Here is a 27,500-nt window from a genome sequence, read left to right as displayed (position 1 = left end):
GTTGCGTTTTTCGTTACGAAAAGGTTAATCTCCAAGCCTTGTTCTCGCCCTACCAAATATGGTTGTGATTCAAACCAGAGGAAGAGATGTTCCATGGTTGATCGAGTAGTTCTCAGGAAGCAAGAAATGACTATTCGAAGCCAATCATAGCATCATGATTTTGTAGTCAAGGAACTGCCACCTTAACAAATTCAAATCTAAGAACTCAAGATTGGTTCACCTGCAAATGGTGCCCAGGCCTCGCTTCATGTGCGCCGATGGTCCACTCGGAATATTTGGGACCCAACCTGGCCAGGAAGAAGGGAATGTTATAATACGCAGTCTCCGAGCACGTAGAATCGCTGGTGCCATAACTCTGTATTCCACTTGAAGGATTTAGATCAGGCCGTAATTCAATGGGGCAGTTTGGAGTTGACTGCTTGTCTCCAACGAAGTCGAACATGCCGACTAATTTTGGGAACAACAAACTCATCGCCTGAAACAGAACAGAGCTGGACTTTAAACATTTTACGATTAATTAAATTAAAAGAATCCTTAAAAAGTTTTAATCAAGCAAATACTATGATGACGGCATTTGTTACCTATTTCCAAAAACAAGTTAAGAGTAAAGGTTAGCGGCGTTATTTTTAACTTAGGGTAAATGCAGCAGTTAATCTTCACTTGAAGAGCAGCATTCGGGGGACAATTTGTGACGTAAATTGTCTGTATTCCGAGACAGGAGTAACGATGAAGCTGGGGTGAAGAGCAAGAAATCTGCGTGCATCTAATTACTGGCATTTCTAACATATCTGGAGAAGTTGCCGGATATATAATACCTTAAATATCAATGACCACAACCAGGCTTTCTGAGCCCCCGAGACTGAGCACCCCCAGCAAACCATTGTTTTAACGAAAACCGCTGATCAGCAACCTGGTTCTGGTCATTGCTGTCTAAGGTCTTCCGCGGATATCTGTAGACGACAGGCAAAAAATGGGCTAAAATCAAACAAGTTACTTTGATTTTTGGCAAAACGCAAATTTCAGCCTGAGGTTAGCCGTTTGCCGTAAACGCGATCCTAAATCGCTTTAATCACGTCGGTAATGATTAGATTGACGTAACTAACTAGAGCTAGCGGTTTTCAATTCAGTGTCGCATGTAATTAGCAAATTACTTTGGTTTTGCATCACTTCACCCAGTGATAGCCTAGTGATTGGTTCAAAGTTCTTGCGCCACTTTTTCAACCAATCATAAGTGAAACCAAAACCGATGGTGGCTCGCGCGTACACATTTTCCCGCGCTATGTGTCGGCTGCGTGTAATTACTTCGAGTTTTGATTGGTTTACTGGATTTTCTCCGTCCTTTTTGATTGGCCAAAGTAATTACTTGGGTTTTGGTTTTACGACACTCATTTGAAAACCGCTCTGTCGCAAACCAGGAGCCCATGGCCATTAATAGCAACGCACTATATCCTTGAGTCAACCTTTGCGCGTATTTTTCTGTTCAGTTTAAAACTAACCCTTCAGCAGGAGATTCACATTTACACAATTTGCATAGATTGTTTTTGCTATTTTTGTCAACGTTGGACAATAACTTTATTCTGATTGGTCCTTCTAAACAGTGCGTGCAGAACCGAAGAGCTCGCGGCGTTCTAAAATTAGAAAGATACACGCAAAGGTTGACTCATAGGGCTTGTATGGGAGAGGCAAGCTCCCGCTCATGGTCAATGCGTCTCAGTATGTTACCACTACTTGCGTCGCTGATGAAAACCAACCTTAAGGTAGTAGCCCACCACACGTAACAGTAACGCCTACCTAGGCTATCCTAGAAAAAGATAGAATCTAACAGTTAAGACAGAATTATAAGATCGTACCATTCTAGCTTCTTCATACCAGCTTTGCATGGCTTTCCATCGCATGGGGCAATATTTTTCGGCTCCTTCAGGGGTCCGACATCGCTTATGCGCCTGCTCGTCTGATTCATTGGCGGGGAAATCTTCCTTATTGAAGTAATTGTCAGGAGAGTCTAGCTTGATTCTGAATTCTTTGATGGCTTCACTTTCATTTTGGTTTCCAGTGACGCTTTTAGCGATTTCGATAGCCTACGGAGAACCAATAGCAAATTTGATGATTTTCATCATTGAAGACAAAAATTAAATAATTTCTCCAGTCTGACAAAGAGAAATACGGGAAAAAATCCGGGCGCACCTAAGAAGACCCAGGACCTTCTGGTAACATTTGCGGATTGGGAGCCCAGAACATTTAAACTAAGTTCAGGGGATATACCTCCAATCCATTCTCTACTTCTGAATTAACAAATATCGTTCATTCCTAATTTTCTCTGAATTTACTATGATCGTAAATTTTTAAGACTGAAAGTAGATTATGGGAAATGGTCAAATATTCTTTTTAAAGACAACACAAGTGTATGGACATAGGACTCGAACCTGGGATTGCTGATTGATCCGTTACTTAACCACTTGACCACCACACCGCAAGCAGCTCAGGGACAGTATTTTAAACACTATTTGCTAATGCTGTAATAACACTCGGAAACAAACAATATTAAACACTGCAAAAGGTCAGTTACCAAACTTCACGACAAAACTAAATATTTTAAAATCAAATCTTATGCCTGATTAACCTAGCTTAGGCCTAATTACTCTTCAGCAATGATATTCTATGGGAGACTTAAATAACGTTTTTTTTTTTTGAGAGCATGGTGTCCTGATCCTCAGTGGTACAGCAGAAATAATAATTTTATGAAATTGCCAAAACACTGGCGATAGATTGTTGCTGATTTTTTCACTACTCCATGAAGACAGCAATCTCAACAAATATCACCGTACTCGTTCAGCAGGAAATACATTATATATTCCCTGACGGATTGTGCTTGGCGTAAATGAAAATCCGCCATTTTATCAATAAGCCGCGCTATTGCGCGTGCCAATGACGCACGAAATTATGCGCATAGGGTTGCGCAATGCAAAACCGGGGAATCACCTTAAGTATTTTCCCTATCAATTTAGGAAGCTATGGTGTGGATAAGTGTCTCACATGAGCACATAGAGACAGAGTTGCGAATTTGAGTTGGGGAATAGAGATCACAAAAAGATCACAAAAAGGCACCAAAAACGCAAGGATTCCGCAAGGAAATGGTTGAGAATTAATAAGGCGAATAATAGTCTCCCTCAGTAATAATAATAATAATGATATCGATAATGATTATGATGATGATGAGGAGGATTTCAGAGTCTAGTCTTCCAGTTCTCGTATTAAAGACTAGCTAGAAGACTAGACAGTGGTAACGATAATGTAGAGCTCTAAAGTGAAGAGAACTCTTAAGGAAGACTTTCAAAAGCCTAAAATGCTTTTGTTTGCTCAGCAGCGAAAACATTACTCTCACCTGCGGATACAATATCTTCAGTTGTTCATGTCCCAACTCATATACAGCATCAGGTTTCATGTTAGTTGTTGTAAAATATGGCATGATCATTTCGTATGCCTTTCTACCGTCCAACACGTCACCGGAAGAAAGCATTTTGATTGTTGGCCAAGATGTGTTTTCCTTGCCATCAACCCACACGTGATCCAATGGGAGACTGCCTAAACCGCTGGAAAAGTTACTTGGGACACAATAGCGATAATGGTCGGTGTCTAGATACCTGTGTACATGGGAAACAAAAAAACATTTCCACAAAATGTTGTGTTCACGGATGGCTGTTTACTATATGCAAGTGGGACCCACTTGGTCTTCGGTTTGTTCGAATTCTAAACAAACTGGGATGAGTGTGCTCCCATTGCAATCTTTTGGCAAATTTTACCCGTAGAGACTGGAGCAAAGTTAGAAATGTTCATTACCTCTTCAGGTTTTTCAAACATGTTGGAAATTTAATTGCCTCAGATGAGCACACCCAGGCACATCAAAGTACATGTAGACTTACCATTAACATTCCAATCGAAATTTATGGAAATGTTTCTGAAAATGGTAAACAAACATGAGCCAAATCGCTAAGAAATTTAATACCAAGTTTACATGATGTGTTTTTCCTTCATTTCGTGTCCCCTACGACTCAGGAAATGTCATTCAGATAAGATAATAGAAAGAGTGCATGCACCACCCGCTCCAGTCTGCTAGAACAGTTAGCGCGGCAAAGCGAGCAGCACGATACCGGAATCCTTTCCCTGGAGCAACAACCGGCGTGAACTGGGGCTAGTATTCCGTCAAGTAAGGCAAAAAGTGCACCGGTGTGAACTCGCCCTTAGATGAAAGTCACCCCGGAATAACGTAAACAACTTTTAGGAAAGGAAAACAGTCTTGCAAGTAGCAACAACACAACATTTCTGTTACGTCACACATGCATAAATTAAACGAGGAAACGCATGGAGGATATGAATCTAAAAATACACTGTAACCAGTTGTTCGCTCTTAACCTCAACTATAGCATTAAAATAGCTTTAAACAACTGGAAACAATCAAACTTGTTGAGACTTTTTGATGAAAGCGTTATCACCCGAAATAAATAAATAAATAAATAAATTTCAGAACAGCTTATTTTTGTTTTCATATTTCCTGAGCGCAACCACTTTGAATAATTGTGACGTGTCACGGATGCCCTATTTTTATTATACAATACAGTATACAGTACACCTTATTCCAAAATGGCCGCCATTTTAGTATTCTTTTGTTTCCTTGCAAATTGGCCCTTTGGAACTCGCTTTCAAACGTAAAATTCAAAAGAATATTTATTCTTAAAAGAGGCCGAAAGGGCCAATTTGTAATCAAACAAAAGAATACTAAACTTGCGGCCATTTTGAAATAAGGTGTACAGTTCTTCGTGTTAGAACAAAAGGGGCAACAGCAACACTTTATAATTATTCAAGATGTCGGTACCCGGGAAATTAATAATAATAATAATAATAATAATAATAATAATAATAATAATAATAAGCGATTCGAAAATGAAAAACTTATCTTTTTTTCTGATACAAACACCTTTTTTCATTTTGCGGAGAAATTGTTTGATCGCAAACATTATTTCCTCAGGTTTAATGTTATTCTTCAGTAAGAGTGGTAATTTCCTTTAATGATGAGCTCATCAGTCCCTATGCCAATTTACCTGAAGAGTTCGGTCATTGGTTTTCCCACATATTCCACCAGATACTCCTCCAGTGATTCCTTTACCGATTTTCCTTTGTGGTCGTTTTTCCAGCTGGTCTTCATTTCGGCGGTGATGTTTGAAAAGTAATCATCATTCAGGACTTTCTTGATGAAATCTTCTTCCAGGATGCCTGCAATTTAAAATTCAGAGATGACATTCTGAAAGGGTAAGTAAGCTGCGAAAGCGTCTTGCATAAACCTGTGCTTTCACTTCATTGGAGACTTCAAGATCTACAGCAGGAAGCCAACAAATCGTGATTAAAAGCAATTAGTTTACGTTTATTATTTTCCAGTACGTTCAACTTCTCAAAACCTGCCGAACTACCCAAACTGGGGGTAACAATGTTGAAACTGGGAACGAAAATTAAAGTCACCGATGAGTGCTCGCGTTTGTTTCATTTTGAATTGGAGATTTGGCAGATTCACGTTGTGCGTTTGCAGTCGGAGAACGTGAAAGAAAGGTCCAAACGTCTCGACGTTTTCTGTCCGGTTTTCCGTCATTAAAGGCCCGGGAAAATGGCATTCAACATTTGCTTCAACACCCGCTCCATTTTATTGAACAGCGACATTAAAACCGTTTGCCCGCTCCACGAGTCCGTCCGTGAGCGGACGCCGTAAGGTACAAATAGCCTATTCAGTTTTTAGCTATTAGAACCCTACGGCTCATGTTCTCCTATGGGTCGATCCAAGGCTCTGAATCTACCCTTGATTTCGCGGTTATAGAGCATCTTGCTCTATCACCATTCTCCCCTCGGCTCGCTTGCGTGACTAAAGGCTAGCAGTCAAACTCTAACATTTTTCCCCATGTCGTTTGCCCAAAAGCTCGTTCAGTGAAATTACGTGTTTTCAAGATTCGAATAACGACACAGATTTTGTTTTCTTTATTTTCCCTCCCTTTATCGTATTCACAGGTCCTTAATTAAAAATCAAAACCAAGTCCGCCAGTCGTAATTAGGAATGATTGACAGCAGTAAAAGTCGAGCTTGACGCATCAAAGCATACTTAAATTCCAACGGGGTCATGTAAAATGCCGAAAAGGGTATCATGCCGAAAAGGGTACAGACGCATAAATTATGCTATTGTGCAACACTCACGTCATCGGATCAGCTTTGCGAGAGAAACGTGAGTAAGTTGTCGTGACCTTTGGGCTGTGAATGATATCGCTATATTTTGTACAATGCGTATTGCAAAGAAAGAACATGATTTGAACAACATTTGCAACAACGAGCTGTCCTGCTAGTCAAAAGACTAAAGCATAACTGGAAGAAATTGAAACAATTTTTGATTCTCTTTTTATCGCCTTGGTTTGTGGAGAAAAAATTAACGTGTCTGGATGCCCTGCATACGGAATTGGAACTTTTTACTTTTTGGCCAACGTTGTTCATTAATTTGGATAATTGAAAAAGGAATACAAATCTGGGTAGTATTTTCACAAAGCTAGATACCTGGTAGTCCTAAATAGATTTAGTGATAGCCCTCGTTTGAATGATTACCTGTAAGCATGATACAGTATGAAAAAAGGAGCGCTCGTTGAGAGACTTTTAAAACCCTTTTAATAGTACTCTGTCACTACCACGCTGAGTCAGAATTTTGTAAACAGTCGAGAACCTTGTGTGCACGGGCTCGAAAAAATCGTTCCCTGCACTGAATAGCTTTGTGTTTTTAAAGGAAGATATGTTTTTCTAAGAGCAATGAAATAAGATATTTGTTGAAAATTATCTTTCTTACAGTTGGTTGTCGAGTGTTTTGAACTAAAATATATATCAGCGACCAGATCAAAAAGATCTTAGCGGCTTAATTAAAAGGAAAACGCAATTAGGATACTAGTCAGAGTCAAGGAAAACAACGCAATGTCATAAATAGCTTATTCGAGCAGGTTCAGAAAGAGACAGCCAAAGGCTGTTGTGGACCTACTTACAAAGAATTTTGAATTCAAAGGGAGGCAAATATGGCAAGCTTAAAAATACTTAAAGTAGACAAAATGCTCACAATGCATTCGTGTAAGTTAAGCTCGAAATAATTTTAAAGATAGGTAATTTCCTGGGATTTCTTTGTAATAATGGCAACTCCTCTATAAACTGAAAAGGGCCCGAAAAGAACTCATAACTCGTAACTTTATTTATACTCGAATCAATATTGGAGCTTGTTAGGCTCCTAGCATATACAGCTAATGTGTCGAGTGAGAAGTAAAAGTATTTGAGTCAAAAATCGGCTAAAGAATGAGCGGAGAATTTACACATTAGCTGTCGGGAACATTTTAATTTGAGAGACTATTCTGACAATCCTTCCTTTACTTACTTTCACTGCGCATCCAGTATTATTTTCGAAGACTCCCAATGTTGCGCAAAACTTAACGTTTTAGTGGGAAATTATTGTGTAACCTTGCAACGTTGAATAGGGAGGAAGGGGCCATATAAGTGAAGGTGAAACTATTTCTTTTGCCCTTTAAAAGAAGCGGGTTGAAATACAGGTGGTGCGGTTCATTTACATAACCTTCCCATGATTGTAGCTCTTTAATAGACCATTTTACAGTTGTGGCTAAGTTACCAGGCCCAGCAATGGAAGCGAGGCTGCCGGTGACCCTGTTTTGATACAAACCTTCATGCTTTTGTAATGTTAATATGGACTAATTAGCGTTACAACAACACAATTTACATGATAAAAGCAGTGAGGTCTGTATCAATGCAAGGTCACCGGCAGCCTCGCAGCCATTCATAGGCTTGGTCGCTGAGCAAACAACTGTAAAGTGGCCTATTCGTTATATTGTGGAGGACGTGGTTTCTTCCCCTCTCAGCAGAACGGCCAGCATGTCGTTTGCATCGCCATCGCAAGGCCACGGGACGTCAGCAAAGGAAATGAAATTTTTAGACCCGATAAAACACGTGCTGCGAGTTTTTTGAAAGCCTTAAAAACATTCCACAAAGAACGTGTCCCTCTGGACTCAAAACAATAGTTCAAATGGGCCATTTCCGAGTTCCTGTTAGTCTCGGTTTCGAAGTGAGTCTTCGTGCTCAGCTATTGTAAGGGAAATGAGTTTGATTTGCATAAGAATACACAACGCATTAACATTTGAATGGTTGTGCACAAGGACTCGCTTTGAAACTGAGGCATACAGCAACTCGGAAATGGGCTAGTGCGAGAGGTGAATATTAGCATACAAGAAAAACAAGCTATGCCTCATTAGTATTCTTTATAATAAGAATACTAACGCGATCACGGCGCGCGTACTATCTGAGAGACACAATAAAACTATAAAATCTATTGACTCCATCTCCAACAGTGTTCGTTATTTGGGTTCCTGATTTGACTCCAACATGTTCACGTTGCCAAGAGATGTATCAAGGCTTTGTGTGGGTTGTATAAAATCCGCCAAAGTAGAAAATTCCTCAGACCTGAGTGAACGCACACAACTCGTCTGCCTTATTTCACATCCATTTGCCTTCTAGATGTATTTCGTGTACAGTTTAAGGTGGCTCAAACCAGTTTCAACACTTTCAAGAGACCTTGTTATTAGAAGGATTGATAAAGCAACACTTTATCATTAACAGCAATGTTGTGGTACCATGTAAAACATTAATTATTGCTGAAAAAGATGCAGTCATTCTTGTAACGTAACAAGTTACCATGGTAACAGGAAAGCCTTGCCAAAAAAACACCCTATTTTTGTCTTTAGTTGCTCATATCTGAAAAACGGACTCGGTGACCCCAATTTTTCATTGCACAAAAGTGACCAGCAGGCCAAGATGAAACTCTCTGCAAAAGTTGAAAAAATTCTGTGGAGCGGATTCAGAGCTATCTTAAACTTTCAATTATTTAAGGTGGCTCTGAATCTGCTCCACAGAATTTTTTCAACTTTACACAAAGTTTCATTCTGGCATGCTGGTTACATATCACAAATAAAAAATGGGGGTCGCCCAGTTCGTTTTTGAGATATGAGCAGCTAACGCCAAAATAAGGGGTGATTTGCAGGGCCTTCCTGTTGCAAAGGTAACTTTTTACGTCACAAAAATGACCGAATCTTTTTCAACAATAACTGGTGTTTGACATGGTGCCATAACATTGCTGTGAAGTGATGAAATGTTGTAGTGTCAGTCCTTCTAATAAGAACGTTTCCGTCAAATGTTGAAACTAGTTTGAGCCACCTTAAAGTCCTTCTTTCAGTCTATTAACAATCAAGCTTAATCAATCGATCAATCAATCATTGATTTGATATATTTCAGCGCTCCGGTTACTACATTCCATTTTAGCTTATCTCCTACCGTCTTTTCCTATCGGGGTTTTCTTTTTGTGCCGAGACTTTGATCCCGGACGAATGTTACTCTATATTAATCAAGGTTAAAAACACACCTTTTTAAGTTTGGATATCGTTTGTTATGAAGTTATTTTTCATCAGTTCAATTCGCTCTGATGTATTAATTTTGATTATTGTGAATACGCGCGGCCATATAACAAACTGCCCTAAACGCGCCTTTTTGCGAGCCAGACGGTAAATGCGCAGGGTTGCCGATGCATTTGCCGCCCTGATTCTGATTGGCTGTAGACTATTAGTTTTTAAATATAAACTGTCTTTTTGATTATTGTAACAGTCTTTTTAAAAATAGATCATATCTGAGTTTTATTGTAAGGAAAATTATAGTGCAATGTAAATTGAGATATTGTTAGAGCGGTTTTCAATTGAGTGTCGAAAGTAATTAGGGAATTGCTTTGGTTTTGCATTACTTCACTCAGTGTTTAGTTCAAAGTTCTCGTGTCACTTTTTTAACCAATCAGAAGTGAAACCAAAACCAATCATAGTCTCATTTGAGGTTACTTCTTTCTCTTGTTGTTCTAAAACTGTCCTTAGGATACGCACTGTTCCCAACATGGTAGTTTTTCGCACTGCACCGATATTTACATCAACTTGTAACTTTTCCAACCATGTTTTAAGCTTTTTTGTCACAGAGCCAAGTGCACCAATCACAACCGGAACCACATTTACCGATCTCATCTGCCGGATCCTACCAATTTCTCTTTTCAGGTCCTGATATTTCTCTACTTTTTCAATTTCCATCTCGCTACATCTAACATCTAACATTTACACGCCTTGGAGTTTTCGCAATGTCTGCAAGGGACTGCCACATCAACTAACCCAACAAAGATTTGAAAGAATGTGACAGACCTGTACGGTCTCCCTTTTGTAGGTTTGTGGTTACAGATAAGTCAGATACCTTCAATTCACAGTTTTGCTTTAACGATCATGTCCTTGAGAGAATTACCCCTCTTGTATGATATTACAGGAGGTTCTTGAATAGGCTTTGACAGCAATGACTGGTTTTGAATAAAACTGCAGTTGAGCGCCACTATTGCTTGAAGATTTGACAATGCTAAGTTGTATGTTCTGACAAATGGTGGAATTTTCTCCGTGGCGTGTTCTTTAAGTACCGACTCTCTTCTAGTGGTGATCTAGCACCCTTTTCGGCACGCCTTAAATTGGCTCTCCTTTCTCCACCTTTTCTACAATTCGCTTTACTTTGAGTTGTGTTACATCAGTGCTAGTCTCGTACCCTTTTCGGCACACCTTAAATTACGGTCTCGTTTGTCCACGTTTCCTATAATCCTTTTACTTTGAGTTGTGTCACATCAGTGCTAGTCTCGTACCCTTTTCGGCACACCTTAAATTACGGTCTCGTTTGTCCACCTTTTCTATAATCCTTTTACTTTGAGTTGTGTCACATCAGTGCTAGTCTCGTACCCTTTTCGGCACACCTTAAATTACGGTCTCGTTTGTCCACGTTTCCTATAATCCTTTTACTTTGAGTTGTGTTACATCAGTGCTAGTCTCGTACCCTTTTCGGCACACCTTAAATTACGGTCTCGTTTGTCCACCTTTTCTATAATCCTTTTACTTTGAGTTGTGTCACATCAGTGCTAGTCTCGTACCCTTTTCGGCACACTTTACATTACGGTCTCGTTTGTCCACGTTTCCTATAATCCTTTTACTTTGAGTTGTGTTACATCAGTGCTAGTCTCGTACCCTTTTCGGCACACCTTAAATTACGGTCTCGTTTGTCCACGTTTCCTATAATCCTTTTACTTTGAGTTGTGTTACATCAGTGCTAGTCTCGTACCCTTTTCGGCACACTTTACATTACGGTCTCGTTTGTCCACCTTTTCTATAATCCTTTTACTTTGAGTTGTGTCACATCAGTGCTAGTCTCGTACCCTTTTCGGCACACTTTACATTACGGTCTCGTTTGTCCACGTTTCCTATAATCCTTTTACTTTGAGTTGTGTTACATCAGTGCTAGTCTCGTACCCTTTTCGGCACGCCTTAAATTGCGCTCTCGTTTTCCACCTTTTCTATAATCCTTTTACTTTGAGTTGTGTCACGTCAGTGCTAGTCTCGTACCCTTTTCGGCACACCTTAAATTACGGTCTCGTTTGTCCACGTTTCCTATAATCCTTTTACTTTGAGTTGTGTCACATCAGTTCTAGTCTCGTACTTTTTCGGCACACCTTAAATTACGGTCTCGTTTGTCCACGTTTTCTATAATCCTTTTACTTTGAGTTGTGTCACGTCAGTGCTAGTCTCGTACCCTTTTCGGCACACCTTAAATTACGGTCTCGTTTGTCCACGTTTCCTATAATCCTTTTACTTTGAGTTGTGTCACATCAGTGCTAGTCTCGTACTTTTTCGGCACACCTTAAATTACGGTCTCGTTTGTCCACTTTTCCTATAATCCTTTTACTTTGAGTTGTGTCACATCAGTGCTAGTCTCGTACCCTTTTCGGCACGCCTTAAATTGCGCTCTCGTTTGTCCACCTTTTCTATAATTCCCTTTACTTTGAGATGTGTTACATCACTGAAACTCTCGTGCCCTTTTCGGCACGCCTTAAATTACGCTCTCCTTTCTCACCTTTTCTATAATTCCCTTTACATTGAGTTGTGTTGCATCAGTGCTAGTCTCGTACCCTTTTCGGCACACCTTAAACTACGCTCTCGTTTGTCCACCTTTTCTATAATTCCATTTACTTTGAGTTGTGTTACATCAGTGTTAGTCTCGTACTCTTTTCGGCACGCCTTAAATTACGCTCTCGTTTTTCCAATTTTTTTATAAGTCCATTTACTTTGAGTTTTGTTACATCAGTGCTAGTCTCGTACTCTTTTCGGCATGCCTTAAAATACGCTTTTGTTTTTCCAATTTTTCTATAATTCCATTTACGTTGGGGTTTTTTTTACATTAGCGTTAGTCTCGTACCCTTTTCGGGACGCCGTGAAATACGCTCTCTTTTGTCCACCTTTTCTATAGTTTCATTCACTTTGACTTGTGTTACATCAGTGCCAATCTGGCACCCTTTTCGGCATGCCTTAAAATACGCTGTCATTTGTCCAATTTCTTTTATTTACCCTGAGTTGTGTTACATCAGTGCTAGTCTCGCACCGTTTTAGCACGGCTTAAAATACGCTCTGATTTGTCCAATTTTTCTATAATGCCATTTACTGTGAGTTGTGTTACACCGGTACCAGTTTTAACCTCACACCTTTTTCGCCACGCATTATATAAAAGATGTAGCTACGGTGCCTCATATTGTTGCCGTTGTTTTGGTTAGCGCGCTCTCATGAGATTTGTGATAACACTGTTGAGAGTCTGTTTGCTTAGCTACGCTGAAGAACTCAGCTGAACTTTTAATATTGCACAGGATACGTTCTCGCCCTTGAGATTTTAAGGGGGTGCGTATATTTTTTCAAAAATGACAAAACAAAATATTGTTTCGCAAAGTTACAATTAATCACGATCCTTCAAGTATGATGTATTTTAAAACTGCCATTTGACGTATTTGCAATTTTTTCATTGCAAATGCTCGGCAAAAAAAATCCCTATTTTGAAATGGCAAAATTACAGTTTTGTTATGTATGTTTGTGATTGAAATGCATTATTTTCCCGTTGTCAACCCTTTACTGTTTTTTTTTTCTTTCGTCTATTTCGCATGAAGCCGCGGAGGCGAAATCTTATACCATGTCACATTGTTAACAGCAGCACTTGAAACCATAGACAACCTGCTTGTTATCGTGTTATCGTGTTGCATAATAGCATAATTTATGCGTCTGTACCCTTTTCGGCATGATACCCTTCTCGGCATTTTACAGGTCACGATGTCACAAAAATTTTGCCACTTACCTGTTTCCTTCTTTAAGGTGACCTGCAAGTAAGTCGCTTTTATTGCATCCCGTGAGGCTACACAGGCTTCTTGGCTGTAAACCATTCCGTAAGATTTCCCCAGCTCTAAGTTCTCTTTGTACCTCGTGATTCCCTCCTTGTGAGTTTTCAACTTGGTTTCCAACAACGAGACATCATCCAAACTCTCCGGCTTAAGACTCTTCAGCATGCCATTCAAATGCTTGCCAATCTGACACACATGTTGTCGGTGGCAGAAGATAGTTGGGCCCATCATCCAATGCCCTGTATAATAGTTCATATCGAACGGCTGTCCGAACGTAGTGTTAAGGTAATGTTTCAGTTGTGACAGCACTTTCCTTTCCCGTGTCTTGAGCTTATCAGAGTCAACTTTAATTTGCTCTATCTTACCGAGAAGTCTCCTAGCGGTGTCTGTGACTTGTTTGATATACTCCGGTGTTGGATTATACGCTGTGTATCTTTTCTTAACCTCGTCTCGAGTCGCATCTGGGTCAGTGGGCAACTGGAAAGGGTGAATGTCGTAGTAACTCTTCTTGGTTTGCAGAATAACTTCGTTCAATTTAATCCGTTTAGCTTCCTCGGAGTAATCACAGAAGGCTGAAGAAGACTTGTGACCCCCAATGTTTTCCCTCTGTTTGCTTCCTTCAGCCTTACAATCCTTCTTCTTGGATGACAGTGCAATTAAAACAATTCCCACCAGTATGACAATCAAAGCAACCACCGAAATTACAATCAACAGTATTTTTCCCTTCGAAAGACTGGAAAAGCGCCACTTGTTTTTAGGTTGGAATTTGATTTCGTCTTCGGCCACCATTTTACTTGTTTCTCCAGGTTTTTCATCCATCACGCAGCCTAAAAAGTGGTTTTCTAATTACTGAACACAGTATGCATAAAGATTAGCGCCTCAACGAATCGAAGGTCTATCACTGAAACACTGGAAGATATAAATAAAGAGGCGGCTATCAACTGGAACGGGATTAACTTTGAATCACGCATAACATTATAGTTGACAGTAAAATAACGACCATGGATTGTACGGAAAACAGAAGAGGAAAGCAGAACGGAGAATGTAATAATGCAGAATTTGGACAATTTACGAATATGAAAATACTGCTCGTGAAATCCCGGACAATTTTTTCGCGTGTTGCCAATATGTCGTGTCACAAAAACACAATCTTTGCTGATCTCATTGTTTACATATTGTTTCATTAACATACGACCGACGGATAAGACATGATAAGAATACCCAAACTTTCACGATCTCTCGACGCTTAAAGAGAAAAAGCTTCCCGCTTTTCCCATAAAAGGCCAAGCGGGATAGTCTGTACTTGGTAAAAAATTTTAAAGATTCAAATGAGTTTTGCCATTAGCCCTTCGTAAGACTTAGTGCACCTAACCCAAAAATATTTTTTTCGCTAAAATAAATCTTTGCACCTGTTCGAAACGCATTGCGGCCATTTTTGCCTTTTTCTAACAAATCCTGCCATTTTATAGGCTTCGAAAGTTGCGAAAATCCAAGCATCTTTTGTTCACGACCGAGTCAGAAGGGGAGTGGGTCTATTCCTGATTTGACGTCACATACTGATTTACATTGCATTAACTCTTTGTAAAAGTGCATGAAAAGTAGATTGTGACGTCAAATCAGGAATAGACCTACTCCCCTTCTGACTCGGTCGTAAACAAAAGATGCTTGGATTTTCGCAACTTTCGAAGCCTATAAAATGACAGGATTTGTTAGAAAAAGGAAAAAAATGGACGCAATGCGCAATGGACGCTTTGCAACAGGTGCAAAGATTCATTTTAGCGAAAGAAATATTTTGGGGTTAGGTGCACTTTAAACTTTTAGAAAGCGGAAACAGGATTTGATACTGAGAGATCACACAATACACAGTATATATCTATTTCCCGTTATGTGTAGTTACTAATTCAAAGGTATTTTTGCCCCGATGTATGATTATGCAGGAACTGTAGATCTTAACAAGTGTTATTAAAATCCAAAAAGAAAATTGGAGGTAACCACGCATTTTTCAAAGATACTTCATGAAGAATGTTTGTATAAAGCTGTAAAATACAAAGCAATGTATGGCGTTCTTTCTCAAATTGAAGCTCAATTATCTCTAAGAATGCATGGTTGCCTCTAATTTTCTTTTTGGATAATACCAAGAGTACTTACTAAGATCTACTATATCTGCATAGTTTTAAACCGCGCAAAAATATCCCTGCATTTGTGAGCATCACCGATCGCGATAGGAAATCCGAGTATCTGGACATGTGCAGAACGTATGCGCATTAACAATAGTAGGCACCGTCCTTAAGAGCTCGGGAAAACGTCTTCAGCATTTCCTTCAACATCCTCTCGATTTTGTTGAACGATGTTGATTGCTGTGGTAGGCAAACGCTTTCAACACGCCATTCAACATTTGATTCAACAGAGCTCACGAGAGGTCTTGTATTCAGTCCCAGGCTGCAGCCGCGGTTGTTACTGTGGATACGGACATGATACGTCATCGAGAGACCGATTGGTGCGCACGCTCATACCCAACAATGTTGAAAGAAGAGGGTAAAAGGCTTCAAATTCATTCCACATTTGTGAAAACAAAAGAAATTTTGAATGGTTGTTGAAGCAAAGTCTAAATGATTTTAAACTCATTCAACATCGATTCAACTTCGTTTCAACACGGTTGAAAGGAGGGAGCAAATGATTTCAACTTTTTCGAACTGCAAACGTTTTTCTTTTTTTTACAAACACTACCGACCATAAAGACATACCTACGGCATACTGTTGGTGAGTGTGGTGTAATGCTTAAAAGAGGGTGCGAGAAACAAACGGGGTTCGTCTTTGAAGAAACTGCTTTGCTGCGGGAGGCAGATGGCTGACGCAAGAAAAACTAGTTGATAACAGCCCTTGAACGGAGTGAATCGCTATGGCGAAGAAGTTGTCGATTTAATGTGAGCAGAAAACTGCTTTCGGTTTGAAGCATTACTTTACAAGAAGAAAGTTTTGGCTACCCTCAATTTACGCTACGTGGTTCTCTTAGATCTATCCGGGTGCTGAACTGTTATAAAATTTAAAGCGAAAATTGAAAATTTATTGTCGGATGGCTGGTCACGTCCTCCAAATAATCTCTAAGTTGGTTAATTCATGTGATTGTTAGGAAGAAACGGCGATAAACTGGTGCGGTACCAGTGTATTTACCATTTACCGCATTTCTTTGTCGCGCTCTCGGCTCTTTTTTTTTTTCTTAGCAAGTTACTATCAGGTCTCTCCGGCCTTATAATGCAGTAATTGAACTTAAGACTTTCTTCTCAAGTATCTGCTATGCGAATTGTGCTGTCTTAATCACTGATAATCTCGCTTTAAGAGCTAAAGTCAGCTGTCTCAGGCCTTGGTGCCATCTCAGGTCAAATCTTTTCCATGGATATTCTGAGACGATTGATAGATTCACGCGTCACTTGCGAGCTTGAAAAGATCTCTTGAAAAGAAGTCTTGAGGCATCTGACAGAAAACAGAAAAATGTTATATTGACGATGACGATGATGATGATGAGAAAGAAGAGGAGGAGGATAAAAATGACAAATCGTGAAGGTGATGACAATGATACTGAGGCCGATGACGGATAACAAACATACACCTTTCCCTATTTCTAAATGCACAAATAAGCATTTAAACCACGAGATCAGAATTATGAGATATAACTTGAACTAAAAGAAAACAGGCTGGGAGTCGCTACATACCGTCTTGAGAGAACGGCACTCTCAAGTTCGTTCGACTTTTCAGCTGCCAAGTTGAGGATCTCTCTCGGGATCCCGGCCAAGCGAGCGACGTTCAGCCCATAGCTCCTTGCTGCGGCTCCACTGACCAAGTGATACAAGAACGTAACGGAACACATAGCCTTGCCATCGCCTACCTCCCCTCCCTCAGAACAACGTTTGGTATTTCCTTGATCTTGCTCCTCTTGTGACGTCATAAACGCCATATGGTTGTTGGTAACTTGGTTTGGGAAAATTGCTTCTAGTTCAGCGAGTGACGGGTAATGTGTTACAAACAAAGTGAGGCATGACACCTATTGGCGAATCACAATTATTAATTCCCCGTCGGATGCTTTTTCAGGCAGGTTATTTTGCTGTTTCTTCAAGCAAGGAATGACAAATTTTGGTCACGCGTATCCTTACCCATGCCCAAATCTGCACGCATTAAAAGTAGTTCCCTTTCCGCAAGAGTGAGTTAGGCCCGGTTCAGACGCCGTCTGAATCAATTCAGAACGACAGGTCTGATTCGGATCGGCTAAGAAATTATTCCCGCCTGGTTTAGCCGGGCATTGCGGCTGTGGAGCGACTTTGATCCAGCCGCCTTACTTCACATGAGCCGAATTAAATGCAGAAATTATTACAACTTTGCAATTTTCTTCAGTCATAGTATGCCTCTGTGAATTAATTTCGGCGCAATTAAGTTCTGCGTCTGAACAATTCAGCGGAGATTAATGAATTTGAGGCGGTCTTAATTCGAATTCGATTCGGCTCATGTGAAGTACGGCGTCTGAACTGGGCCTTAGATAAGAGTGTTCTTATGGCATGGGTGGGTTCCTCAGCACAGTCACAAATAAGTCTACTTTTGGAATACAAGGAGGGTTACCTTTTTGCAAACATTGTAGCACTTATATTTCAACAGACTTAACTGTTGGAGTGTAATGCGAAGTGCTAGTTTACTACCCATATAGACTAATGTGAGCGTTAGCCCTACTAATGGAATTGGGCCCACACAAGTTCAGAGAAAAACTCTGACCAGGATGGGAATTGAACCCACGACCTTCGGGTTAGATCACCGCAGCTCTACTGACTGAGTTGCAAGGTCAGACGGGAGCAAGACGTGGGAACTGAAGATGTTAAAGTCACGGCAATGAACATGTACAAGTACAAGGAAGGGTTACGTTTTTACAAACGTTGGCCGTGTAGCACTTATATTTCAACAGACTTAACTATTGGAGTGTAATGTGAAGTGCTAGTTTACTACCTATATAGACTAATGTGAGCGTTAGCCCTACTAATGAGAATTGGGCCCACACAAGTTCAGAGAAAAACTCTAACCAGGGTGGGAATAGAACCCACGACCTTCGGGTTAGATCACCGCTGCTCTATCGACTGAGCTACAAGGTCAAACGGGAGCAGATAGCGGGAATTTAAGATGTCAATGTCACGACAATGAATTTGTTTTCAAAAACGTAACCACTCCTTGTACTTGTACGAATTCATTGCCGTGACATTGACATCTTAAATTCCCGCGGCCTGCTCCCGTCTGACCTTGTAGCTCAGTCGGTAGAGCAGCGGTGATCTAACCCGAAGGTCGTGGGTTCAATTCCCACCCTGGTTTTCTGTCAACTTTTGTGGGCCCAATTCCGTTAGTAGGGCTAACGCTCGCATGGTCTATATGGGTAGTAAACTAGCACTTCACGTTACATTCTAATAGTTAAGTCTGTTGAAATGTAAGTGCTACACGGCCAACGTTTGCAAAAATGTAACCCGTCCTTGTACTTGTACGAATTCATTGCCCTGACAGTCACTCTTGACTTCCATGACTACGGGAGCTGACAAAACCGCCAAACAAATCCATCATTCATAAAGGAAATGGCCACTTCAACATAATCAAGTTTGTACGGTGCTCGCTAGATTATTTTTTAGCAGCCCACCAATGGCACAGTGTTCAAATACCTCGCGTATGAAGTGATGAAGGGTAGCATGGGCGATAGCCGTGCCGTCATGGGTACTAGTCCCACGGCCCAACTCATCCAGGATGACCAGTGATTTTGGAGTGGCCTGAGCGATAATCTCAGATGTTTCCTGTTGGAAGAAAAATTATAATCAAATACCTTTTTACACAATACCTAGTGTTATTTATCAAGACCAGCAGCCACCTTGGTGGAATGCAATGCAGCTCGATCGGTTTAGGGGAATACACCTTATTCCAAAATGGCCGCCATTTTAGTATTGTTTTGTTTCCTTGAAAATGGGCCCTCTTGACCTCGCTTTCAAACGTAAAATTCAAAAGAATATTTAAACTCGAACGAGGCCAAAAGGGCAAATTTGCAATCAAACAAAAGAATACTAAAATGGCAGCCATTTTGGAATAAGGTGTATAGTTTCGGACCCTTCACTTTCTTTGCCAAGGGAAACTAACATGGCGGCCGTGACGTCACGCGAGAACCATTGTTTCATAGCAGAGCACCACGGGTAAGATTTTTTGGGAAATCTATTCATGCAAGAAATTTTGGTTAGTGCGTCAGCGTACGCCCACCCGCACGCACAGACTGTCGGGGTGGAGGTGGGGAAGCAAGACAGCCTCTGGGGACGGGAGTCTTGGCGGGAAATCGCAAGGCAGCGTTGCATTTGGCAATTCGTGTTTTTCTGGCGGAAAATCATATTAGTGACAGCAACGGAACGGGATAAAGAGCACGAAAGAGCAAAAGAGAAGAGGAGACGAAATTTGAGAAATTTAAGCGAAGAAAGTCTCGACAGAGGCCGAGGAAGGAGAAGAAGAGAAAATTTCATTAAAGAATACCGTAAAGCTGACAGAAATAGAACGAGAGGCAAAACACTTATTTATAACGGTTAGCCTTCAGGTAACGTTTTCCTTCTTTATGCATGCTTCGCTGCCTCACATATTTTGTAAAACTCGCTAAAAAAACGAAGATGACCTGAAAACGTTTAGGCCATTTTCGAAATGTCAAATATTCAGCTTGATAGTGAGGGAGTGAGGACAAAAACAATAGAAACACGTTGGAATGAATGTGAAAAATATTTGCATATCATCCACTTTCCTTTGTCTTTGTCCTCTAAACCTCTCTTTCAAGCTGAATTTTAATATACTGAAAAAGGCCTTGTGTTGACAGAGAATCTAGCGTATTTCAACAACCATAAGCTTTTCGTGTGAAATGAATGTCCAGTCGTGAGCTGCTTTGTTTGACTGTCAAATTGCTGTTGAGTAAGTGAATTTACTACTCTGTAGCTTGACTTTTTACTTACTAATATTTTTGCTGTTATTCTAAACTGAAGATTATCAGTCGAACGGAAAATGTTGTGAAAGAGCTTACGGTGGATGTAAGTTTCGTTTTAGTTGTTGATTAAAATTGTTGGTTATTGTATGCAAGGCTTGTATGTTTACTGCTGTCAACTCAGAGGTGTTTGATCACTGTAAACTGTATACACCAATGACGATTAATTTTGTACTTTATGCAGAAGCATAATTATTTTCATATACACTATATTGCTTTCTGGGCTTAGAAACGGGAGCTCCGCTTTTAGGCTTGGCTAAATATATTAATTATATACTACATTATTCATTCCTTCGCCTCTTTTGGCTTTGATAGCTTACTGGGTCAGCCTCGTTCCCAGGGCTTGTCAACTCTCGGCAATGAAAAGCCTGAATGTTGCTTTCTTCAAAACTTCTAAAGTTGCTGTTTACGTAACTGTGATGAACTGCAACTCTCGCTAATGTCAAGCTTTCTCAAGTCTTGAAATGAACCGATTCGCAGTACAAGTGCACTAGTAACTTTAGACTGGTTTCGCTGCTGCTAATTTTAAAGTAGAGCTCATATAATATACCATTTTCGAATTACCGCGGCTGAACTGGATCTAGCATGAAATGGAGGCTAATGCGGGCAAATCTTTTCAAATGCAAATTAATTTGCCCGCATGAACCTCCATTTCATGCTAGATCCAATCAAACCGTTAGAATACGAAACTGGCCAATTGTGATGATCATTCTCTTAACATTTCAAATATATACTTTCATACATTCTGGATTTCACTCTGATATAGCTATCCTCTACACGTTTATCATGAACTTACAAAGTGACCAGCTCTCCGTTGGGACTGAAGGCTCAACTGGCAGAGCACAGCAACGGCATCACAGAGGTAATGTGTTCGAATCTCCTTCAAGCCTGAATTTTTCAAGCCACCAATTGAACCATCAAGCCAAATGGGAGCTGGTCATTTTGTGCCTTCAATCAGGCCCATAGAGAATGTGAAAATGAAGAGATGGCATTCCCACATATATCTTCAGTGTATAGGTTCCACGCAAGAATGAACGCGAGTTCCACTTAAGCACGTCCTTAGCTACCTCCATCGAGTCCAAGGAAAAGTTAAAGTGGTACTATGACCAAAAAATCACTGAATGGTTCTTTTTTTTTTTTTTTTTTTTGGATTTCAAAACTATCTTAACGAAAGACTAAGCGACTCGAGATGCAAGCTTTGATTTGAAAAAAAGACCTCTGTTTATTTTAACTGGAATTTTCCTATTTAACAGTATTAACTTTGAAATGATGAGAGAGTTGGATCTAGAAGAAAATGACGTCAAAGACTGCCCAGTTCAAGAGTGCAATGCGTGTGTACGCGGATGAATTAATATGCAGCACGGGAATTTCGGGTTTTTAGTCTTTTAAACTCGTGTTTTGCATATATAATAAGCTGCGTTTACACGCTGAATGTCCAATCAGTCAGTTTTGAACGTAAGAAATGGCAGACCGTGAAATCCAAAACTTACACTGGGGGTGTAAACTGCAGGTTGGAGGTCATTGTTTCACCATAGCTGAAACAACCCAAACTTTTACTAATGGTAACATTAGGCCTAAAAAATAATATTTAAGCCTAAGGTTAGCAATTTTGTAAAGGTTTGGACTGTTTCAATGACGGTAAAACAGTGACCTGTAACCCTAACCCGCAACCTGCAACCTGCACTTTCCAACCTCCGAAACTTACAATCAGAGTAAACAGCCTTTGGATAAAAATCAAAGCTCAAAATTTTTGCCATTCAGGAGTTGCGCAGACACATTTTCAAAATCTGAAGGAAAAAGAGAAGTGATCTTTTGTTCATAGTAGCCTTTTAAGGTACAAAACATAAGCATATGACATGCAATGATGAAACTCACAAATACCGCGAAGCAGGTCTTCTAGAAAATCATTTCAATATAGACAGGTAACATCGTTAAATAATCATATTATAACATAAAATATTTTAAAATGCCGAGAAAATTGTTACCTGAAGTTCAACCATGAACGTGCTCTGTTTTTGGCAAATGTTGTCCGTTGCTCCCATCCTAAAGATGAAAAACTACTGTCGAGAACCACAGCAATAGGCCTTATTCATGCGGCGGCCATAATGGCCATAGACACTACATTTCGTGCCCTAAGTTTTCAATCCCTTGGGACTCAACCCCGTGTGATTAAGGCCCATACTGCATCGAATTGAAAGCATTGGCAAAAATTTGCTAGCAAAACATATCATTGTTAAAGTCACAAGAACATCATCTGCAACGATAAAATGCTAGCTAACGAGGAAAAAAAATTTGGTAACGTTCAATTTAATCCTCCAAATATCTCATGAAAAAAGAAAAATAACTTTTGTTACTCAGAAGCTGAATGTTTTTTTTTTCACGTTACCTGGTGAAGATTGCGTCCAGGACTCCCAGTTCTACCTCCTCGGCTGGAACATATGAGCCTACCTGGGCCAGAATAACTATCAGAGCAACCTATGTAAAGTAAAGAAGCGATGATTGTTTGTAATGTACTTGTGTGTTTCAGACAAGAGTGTTCTACTAAAAGGGGAGACTGTAACTCAGAGTAGCCTTTTTTTTTCACGAGAGGGAAACCGGAGCGTTTAGAGGAAAAACCAATAACCTAAACATTTATGGCGTCGAGTCCAGGCATCGATCGCGGGCCACTTAGAAGGAGATTGCTCTGAGCTAACCCTGCTCCCCTAAATGTCAGATTTACAGCGTAAAACGGACACAACAGCAACAGCGTTGGTATTACTTCAAGGGCATAAGCGATGGAAAAATCGAGGTTTGCTAGCAACTGCTTTCACCTGCTTATCAAACTGCGATGCTTCCAACTTTCATTTCATATAATTGGCTTAGCTGATGCTTCGATGTAGGTTTCACCGGGAACTCAATACTGAGAACACACCAATGTCAAGTAACAGCCCCATGGGACGTCAATTGATCATCGGAGGGACGAATAATCAATTACGGAAGAGTGACATCCGCCTTTTATAGGGAAGATATCGTTGACGTCACCTATTGTCATTCATGATCCAACCAGAGCCTCATTGGCTGTAGAAACAAAGGGCCTTTTGTTCCTGTGGTTAGCAAATTTGAATAACAAAAGCAATGTCTGTAAACAGATATCTTCCCCATTCAAAAAAAATTAATTTTAATAAAAAAAATACCTGTTTGATATAAGAGCTTTTTCCACCCATGTTTGGTCCAGTTATTATCATGCAACGATTACCATCTACCTGCAAGTGAGAGTGTTAAGCTTACATTTTCGATAAGCCCATGTATTAAGATAAATAAACAATTTTGCCAAAAGAAACAGACATCAATTGCAAGTTAAACATAACATTTACCAGACATGAAGTTGTTATTTTAACAGGGAAACGTTGGTCGAAATCCATTTTGTTTTAATCGCAATGTGTGCGAGGGAATTCGCCCTTGTCACACGGCGGCCATATTGTCCCGGGCGACCAAAAATGCTTTGTTTTACCACGCCAAGCCACACCCCCATGGATTCCACTCCCAGGCTTGGCATGGTAAAACAAAGCTTTTTTGGTCTCCCGGGACAATATGGCCGCCGTGTGACAAGGGCGAATAGCTGACTCTAAAAAAAGTGTTCTTTTATAAATTTTATTATGTCCTTTAGTTATACCACGCGTTGTGATTGGCTAATTCACTGTGCCGTACGCTACAGAAACTCAGAAAGGTCGGGGAAATGGTTTCTCCATTTGCTTCAACATCCGTTCGATTTTGTTGAAGGATGTTGACTGCTGGGGTGCGCAAAAGATTTCAACATTGATTCAACTTCGATTCAAAGGAGGGGGGGGGGGGGGGGGGCGGGGGCGGGGTAAAGGGCAAACGGTTTGAAAATCACTGCCGGGGCCTTAAAGGTAAAGTCTGCTACGAGCCTAGAAGGCCCATCAGGCCGGAGCTTATGTGCGGTTTCTATAGCATGAAGCGACTAGGAGTATTTCTACTCGCCCCTGGATGGGATGCCAGTCCATCGCAAGGTTACCCCCAGCATTACGCCGGTACCCATTTATACACCTGGGTGGAGAGAGGCACCGTGAGAGTAAAGTGTCTTGCCCAAGAACACGACACAATGTCCCCGGCCAGGCCCCGAACCCGGACCACTCGATCGGCAGTCGAGCACTCTAACCATGAGGCCACCGCGCCTCCCACTGCCTGGGCCTTACCCGACAAAATATATTCTTTCTTGTTGCTTGATTCTAAGATCTAGAGGCTTAATAAATATCTCAGGAACCTAGGTTTCTTGGCTCGTGCTTTTCGCTACAGCGAAATTTGCAATTTTAAGGTTAAGGCATAGTTCAAATAGATGGACTGGTTATGAAACCCCGAAAACTTCAAGCGCGAGAGCAGTGACATCGCCCTCCACATTAACTTGACCGTGACTACAATCTTTTGTCCTCGGTTCACAACTGAGTAATCCAAACTTTTGATTGGCTCTCTTTCAGAAAAAGGGCGTGATTTGTTCATGTTCCAAACCATCTCCATATATTATTCCAAACCATCTCCATATAAATTATTAACTACGGTTAGGGTTACGGCTTGAGTGCGGCTAAAATTGAACTGTAAAAAACACGGGTTGTGACATACGGTACAGCCGCCGACCTCGGTGAGTAAGAAGTGTTTATTTAAAGTGGACGTAACTTCAAAACATTTTCTTTAGCAAAAGAAGTATAAAACATATAGTTACCTTTGCTTCTCTAGTTTACTTTTTAAAGTGACTCATAAGGTATGTAAGAGAAAGATGCTGGCGATCGTTTGTCCCATGGCCGTGAGGCAGTGAGTGACATGGGCCTAATCCTTCGATGACGTCATAAACTACTTTGCATTACAGTTTTGAAAGAACTTTGGCAATGTAAATTAGTTCTTGATGTCATTGAAGGAATAGACCCATACTCCTCACTAGCTCGGCCATGGGACAAATGAATGTCAGCTTTGTTACTCTCTTGTACCTCATTAGGCCTATTAAAAGTAAAATCTAGAGAAGCAAAGGTAAAATGTATGTTAGACATTTAACTTTTGCAAAAGAAAATACTTGAGAGGTTAGGTGCACTTTAAAGTGGACCTAAGAATGGGATTTTGGAAGCATGCCCTTGTGACATGAGACGAACTCGAGTTTACCCCAAAAAGAGTTTAAAACAAAAAAAAAACAAAACACAACAACAACTTCAGTTGAAATAATTTATTTGGATTGTATTATTGATTCGAGCATGCAAGCATTTTCATATTCCATATACTCACGTGCATGTGCGTATCATTAGGAACAAACTGTTGATTCTCTGGAAGCAAATTATCGATAACTGGGTGACGTCCCTGTTTGATGTAAATATGAGCTTCAGTGTTCTTCACAACAGGCCTGTAAAATAATTAAATAGGTTTTATTTTGATAGTGCATCCAAGAAACGTTGTACATTAAAAAAGAAAATACGAAACATTAAATTACAGAATTATTACTGCGTGAACTAGCAAGGGACTTGGGACCCGTTTCTTTAACGTCCCGAAAACTGACGAGATAGTGACTCGGGGTTGCTCGGAAAAATCCGAGCCCTCTACGGCAGAAGTCGAACCTACGACCTTCCGATTTCTAGTTCGGATGCTCTACCACTTAGCTATCTGTAGGAGACTCGTTAGAGAGAAGTTTAATGGGAGACCATTAAACAAGGTTCAGTTGTCTGCTTATGCTGAAAATCTCGTTTCTTGCGAAAAACATTTGCTAGACCAGAAAAAGAACAAACCAATCGCAAAGTTTTAGGCCTTGAGACGCTTTCCTTTTGAGGATACCAAGGGAATTATGTCTCTCGAAAAATGATCGAAAAGTTTCGCCCCTCCAAAAAACATACAGTCCATCACGTTCAAGAAAGGTAGAGATAGCTAAAACTAGCATAATCTTTAGACTCAACGTGCTTTTAAAACAAGCTTTGTAAATATCAAATGGCTGCCTAACGTTGCCTTTTGTTTAGATTGTTTTTTGTATATACGGCTCCATAAGCTTCAAGAATTTAAATGTATTACAGTGTTTAAATGACTGCTCTTTTGCTTTACTTTCTACTTTCGGCCGGCAAACAACAAAAACATTGACTCTTACTCTATAAAGAGCAGCGGTTTATGATACCTTACAAAGCCTGGTTGTTTAGCAACAACCGACAACGAAAACAAACAGTCCAGCGTAGCGATGCAGTTCACAGCATGGAGATATCTGGAGAATCCTTCCGAGAAGAGCGACAGGAATTCCACCCAGGCCTCTTGGGACGCGATGGATAGTTGCTCCCTCCACTGACATAACAGTTTGAACTTTTCTTCCACAAATGGTGTCCTAAAACGGGACACTTGTTTGGTGCTGAAGGATAACAACAAAAACAAGTCCTTTAATCCCGCGGCAAGTGTGCTTTTCATGTTCAAAATTTCACTTTTCAGTTTCAACGCTAACCTTCATCCTAACCCATTGTAGCACAGACGGGAGCGAGAACGCCACAAAACAAAACATTTAATCAGCAGAACAACTCTTTAATCTCCTCCAGCACATTCCAATTTTCCCTGTTATCTCACACAACATCCAAACCAGTTTAATTCCTGAATTGTTGTTGCTGCACAATTTGCATGTAAGACAAATTGGAATACTCGAGGAACGTCCACAATAACGTGCAGTTATATTTTTAGGTGGCGTTCTTGCAGCCGGCGTCGCCGTTCTGGCTTAAGCAAGCTAGTTGTTGCACTGTAACAACTAACATACTCTTTAGTGTCACTTGGCGTTCAGTACTCTGCACACAGAGTCTACTGCGCAGGCTCGTATTCTTAGTATTAGACTGGAACTAGCTTGCAATGGAGGCTAATGCGGGGGAATATATTAAAAAGTATTTGTATTTGAAACGATTTCCCCTGCCTCTTTTCACACAATGGCCATGTTAAGTCCCGAGGGAATAGAAACTTTTGTTTTTGCGCGGTAAAACTCGTTTCCAAACACATGAACTCGAGGCTCGGCCTATGAAATCTATTTTCTCTGGCCAACATAGGCCCTCCGTGATAAGGGTCCATTAGCCTCCATTGGAAGCTAGTTCCAGTCCAATACTGAGAATACGAATATGGTCTATTGGAATAACTAAGACTTACGCGCTT

General features: G+C 40.5%; 2 protein-coding genes across 2 annotated transcripts in view; both read right to left on the bottom strand.

Moving 5' to 3' along the window:
• LOC138038631 (uncharacterized) overlaps positions 1-14,286 on the bottom strand; it is a 22,308-nt gene extending 8,022 nt beyond the window's left edge. Inside the window, exons 1-5 of the mRNA XM_068884618.1 lie at positions 13,297-14,286; positions 5,097-5,268; positions 3,383-3,641; positions 1,851-2,078; positions 221-475 (exon numbers count right to left, since the gene is read on the bottom strand). Coding sequence (XP_068740719.1) covers positions 221-475; positions 1,851-2,078; positions 3,383-3,641; positions 5,097-5,268; positions 13,297-14,158 — 1,776 coding nt within the window. The 5' untranslated portion in view covers positions 14,159-14,286. The remainder of the gene's footprint in view (positions 1-220; positions 476-1,850; positions 2,079-3,382; positions 3,642-5,096; positions 5,269-13,296) is intronic.
• A 1,953-nt stretch (positions 14,287-16,239) lies between these two features.
• Positions 16,240-27,500, bottom strand: part of LOC138038659 (DNA mismatch repair protein Msh3-like) — a 28,628-nt gene continuing 17,367 nt past the window's right edge. Inside the window, exons 15-23 of the mRNA XM_068884654.1 lie at positions 27,495-27,500; positions 26,500-26,724; positions 25,629-25,743; positions 23,534-23,602; positions 22,747-22,835; positions 22,346-22,403; positions 19,021-19,149; positions 17,050-17,378; positions 16,240-16,810 (exon numbers count right to left, since the gene is read on the bottom strand). The exon at positions 27,495-27,500 is cut by the window's right edge and continues 59 nt beyond it. Coding sequence (XP_068740755.1) covers positions 16,717-16,810; positions 17,050-17,378; positions 19,021-19,149; positions 22,346-22,403; positions 22,747-22,835; positions 23,534-23,602; positions 25,629-25,743; positions 26,500-26,724; positions 27,495-27,500 — 1,114 coding nt within the window. The 3' untranslated portion in view covers positions 16,240-16,716. The remainder of the gene's footprint in view (positions 16,811-17,049; positions 17,379-19,020; positions 19,150-22,345; positions 22,404-22,746; positions 22,836-23,533; positions 23,603-25,628; positions 25,744-26,499; positions 26,725-27,494) is intronic.

The sequence above is a fragment of the Montipora capricornis genome, chromosome 2 (assembly GCF_036669925.1).
Source record: "Montipora capricornis isolate CH-2021 chromosome 2, ASM3666992v2, whole genome shotgun sequence".
Lineage (NCBI taxonomy): Eukaryota > Metazoa > Cnidaria > Anthozoa > Scleractinia > Acroporidae > Montipora > Montipora capricornis.
The sequence above is the reverse complement of the archived record's forward strand: the minus strand, read 5'-3'. Positions and strand labels throughout refer to the sequence as shown.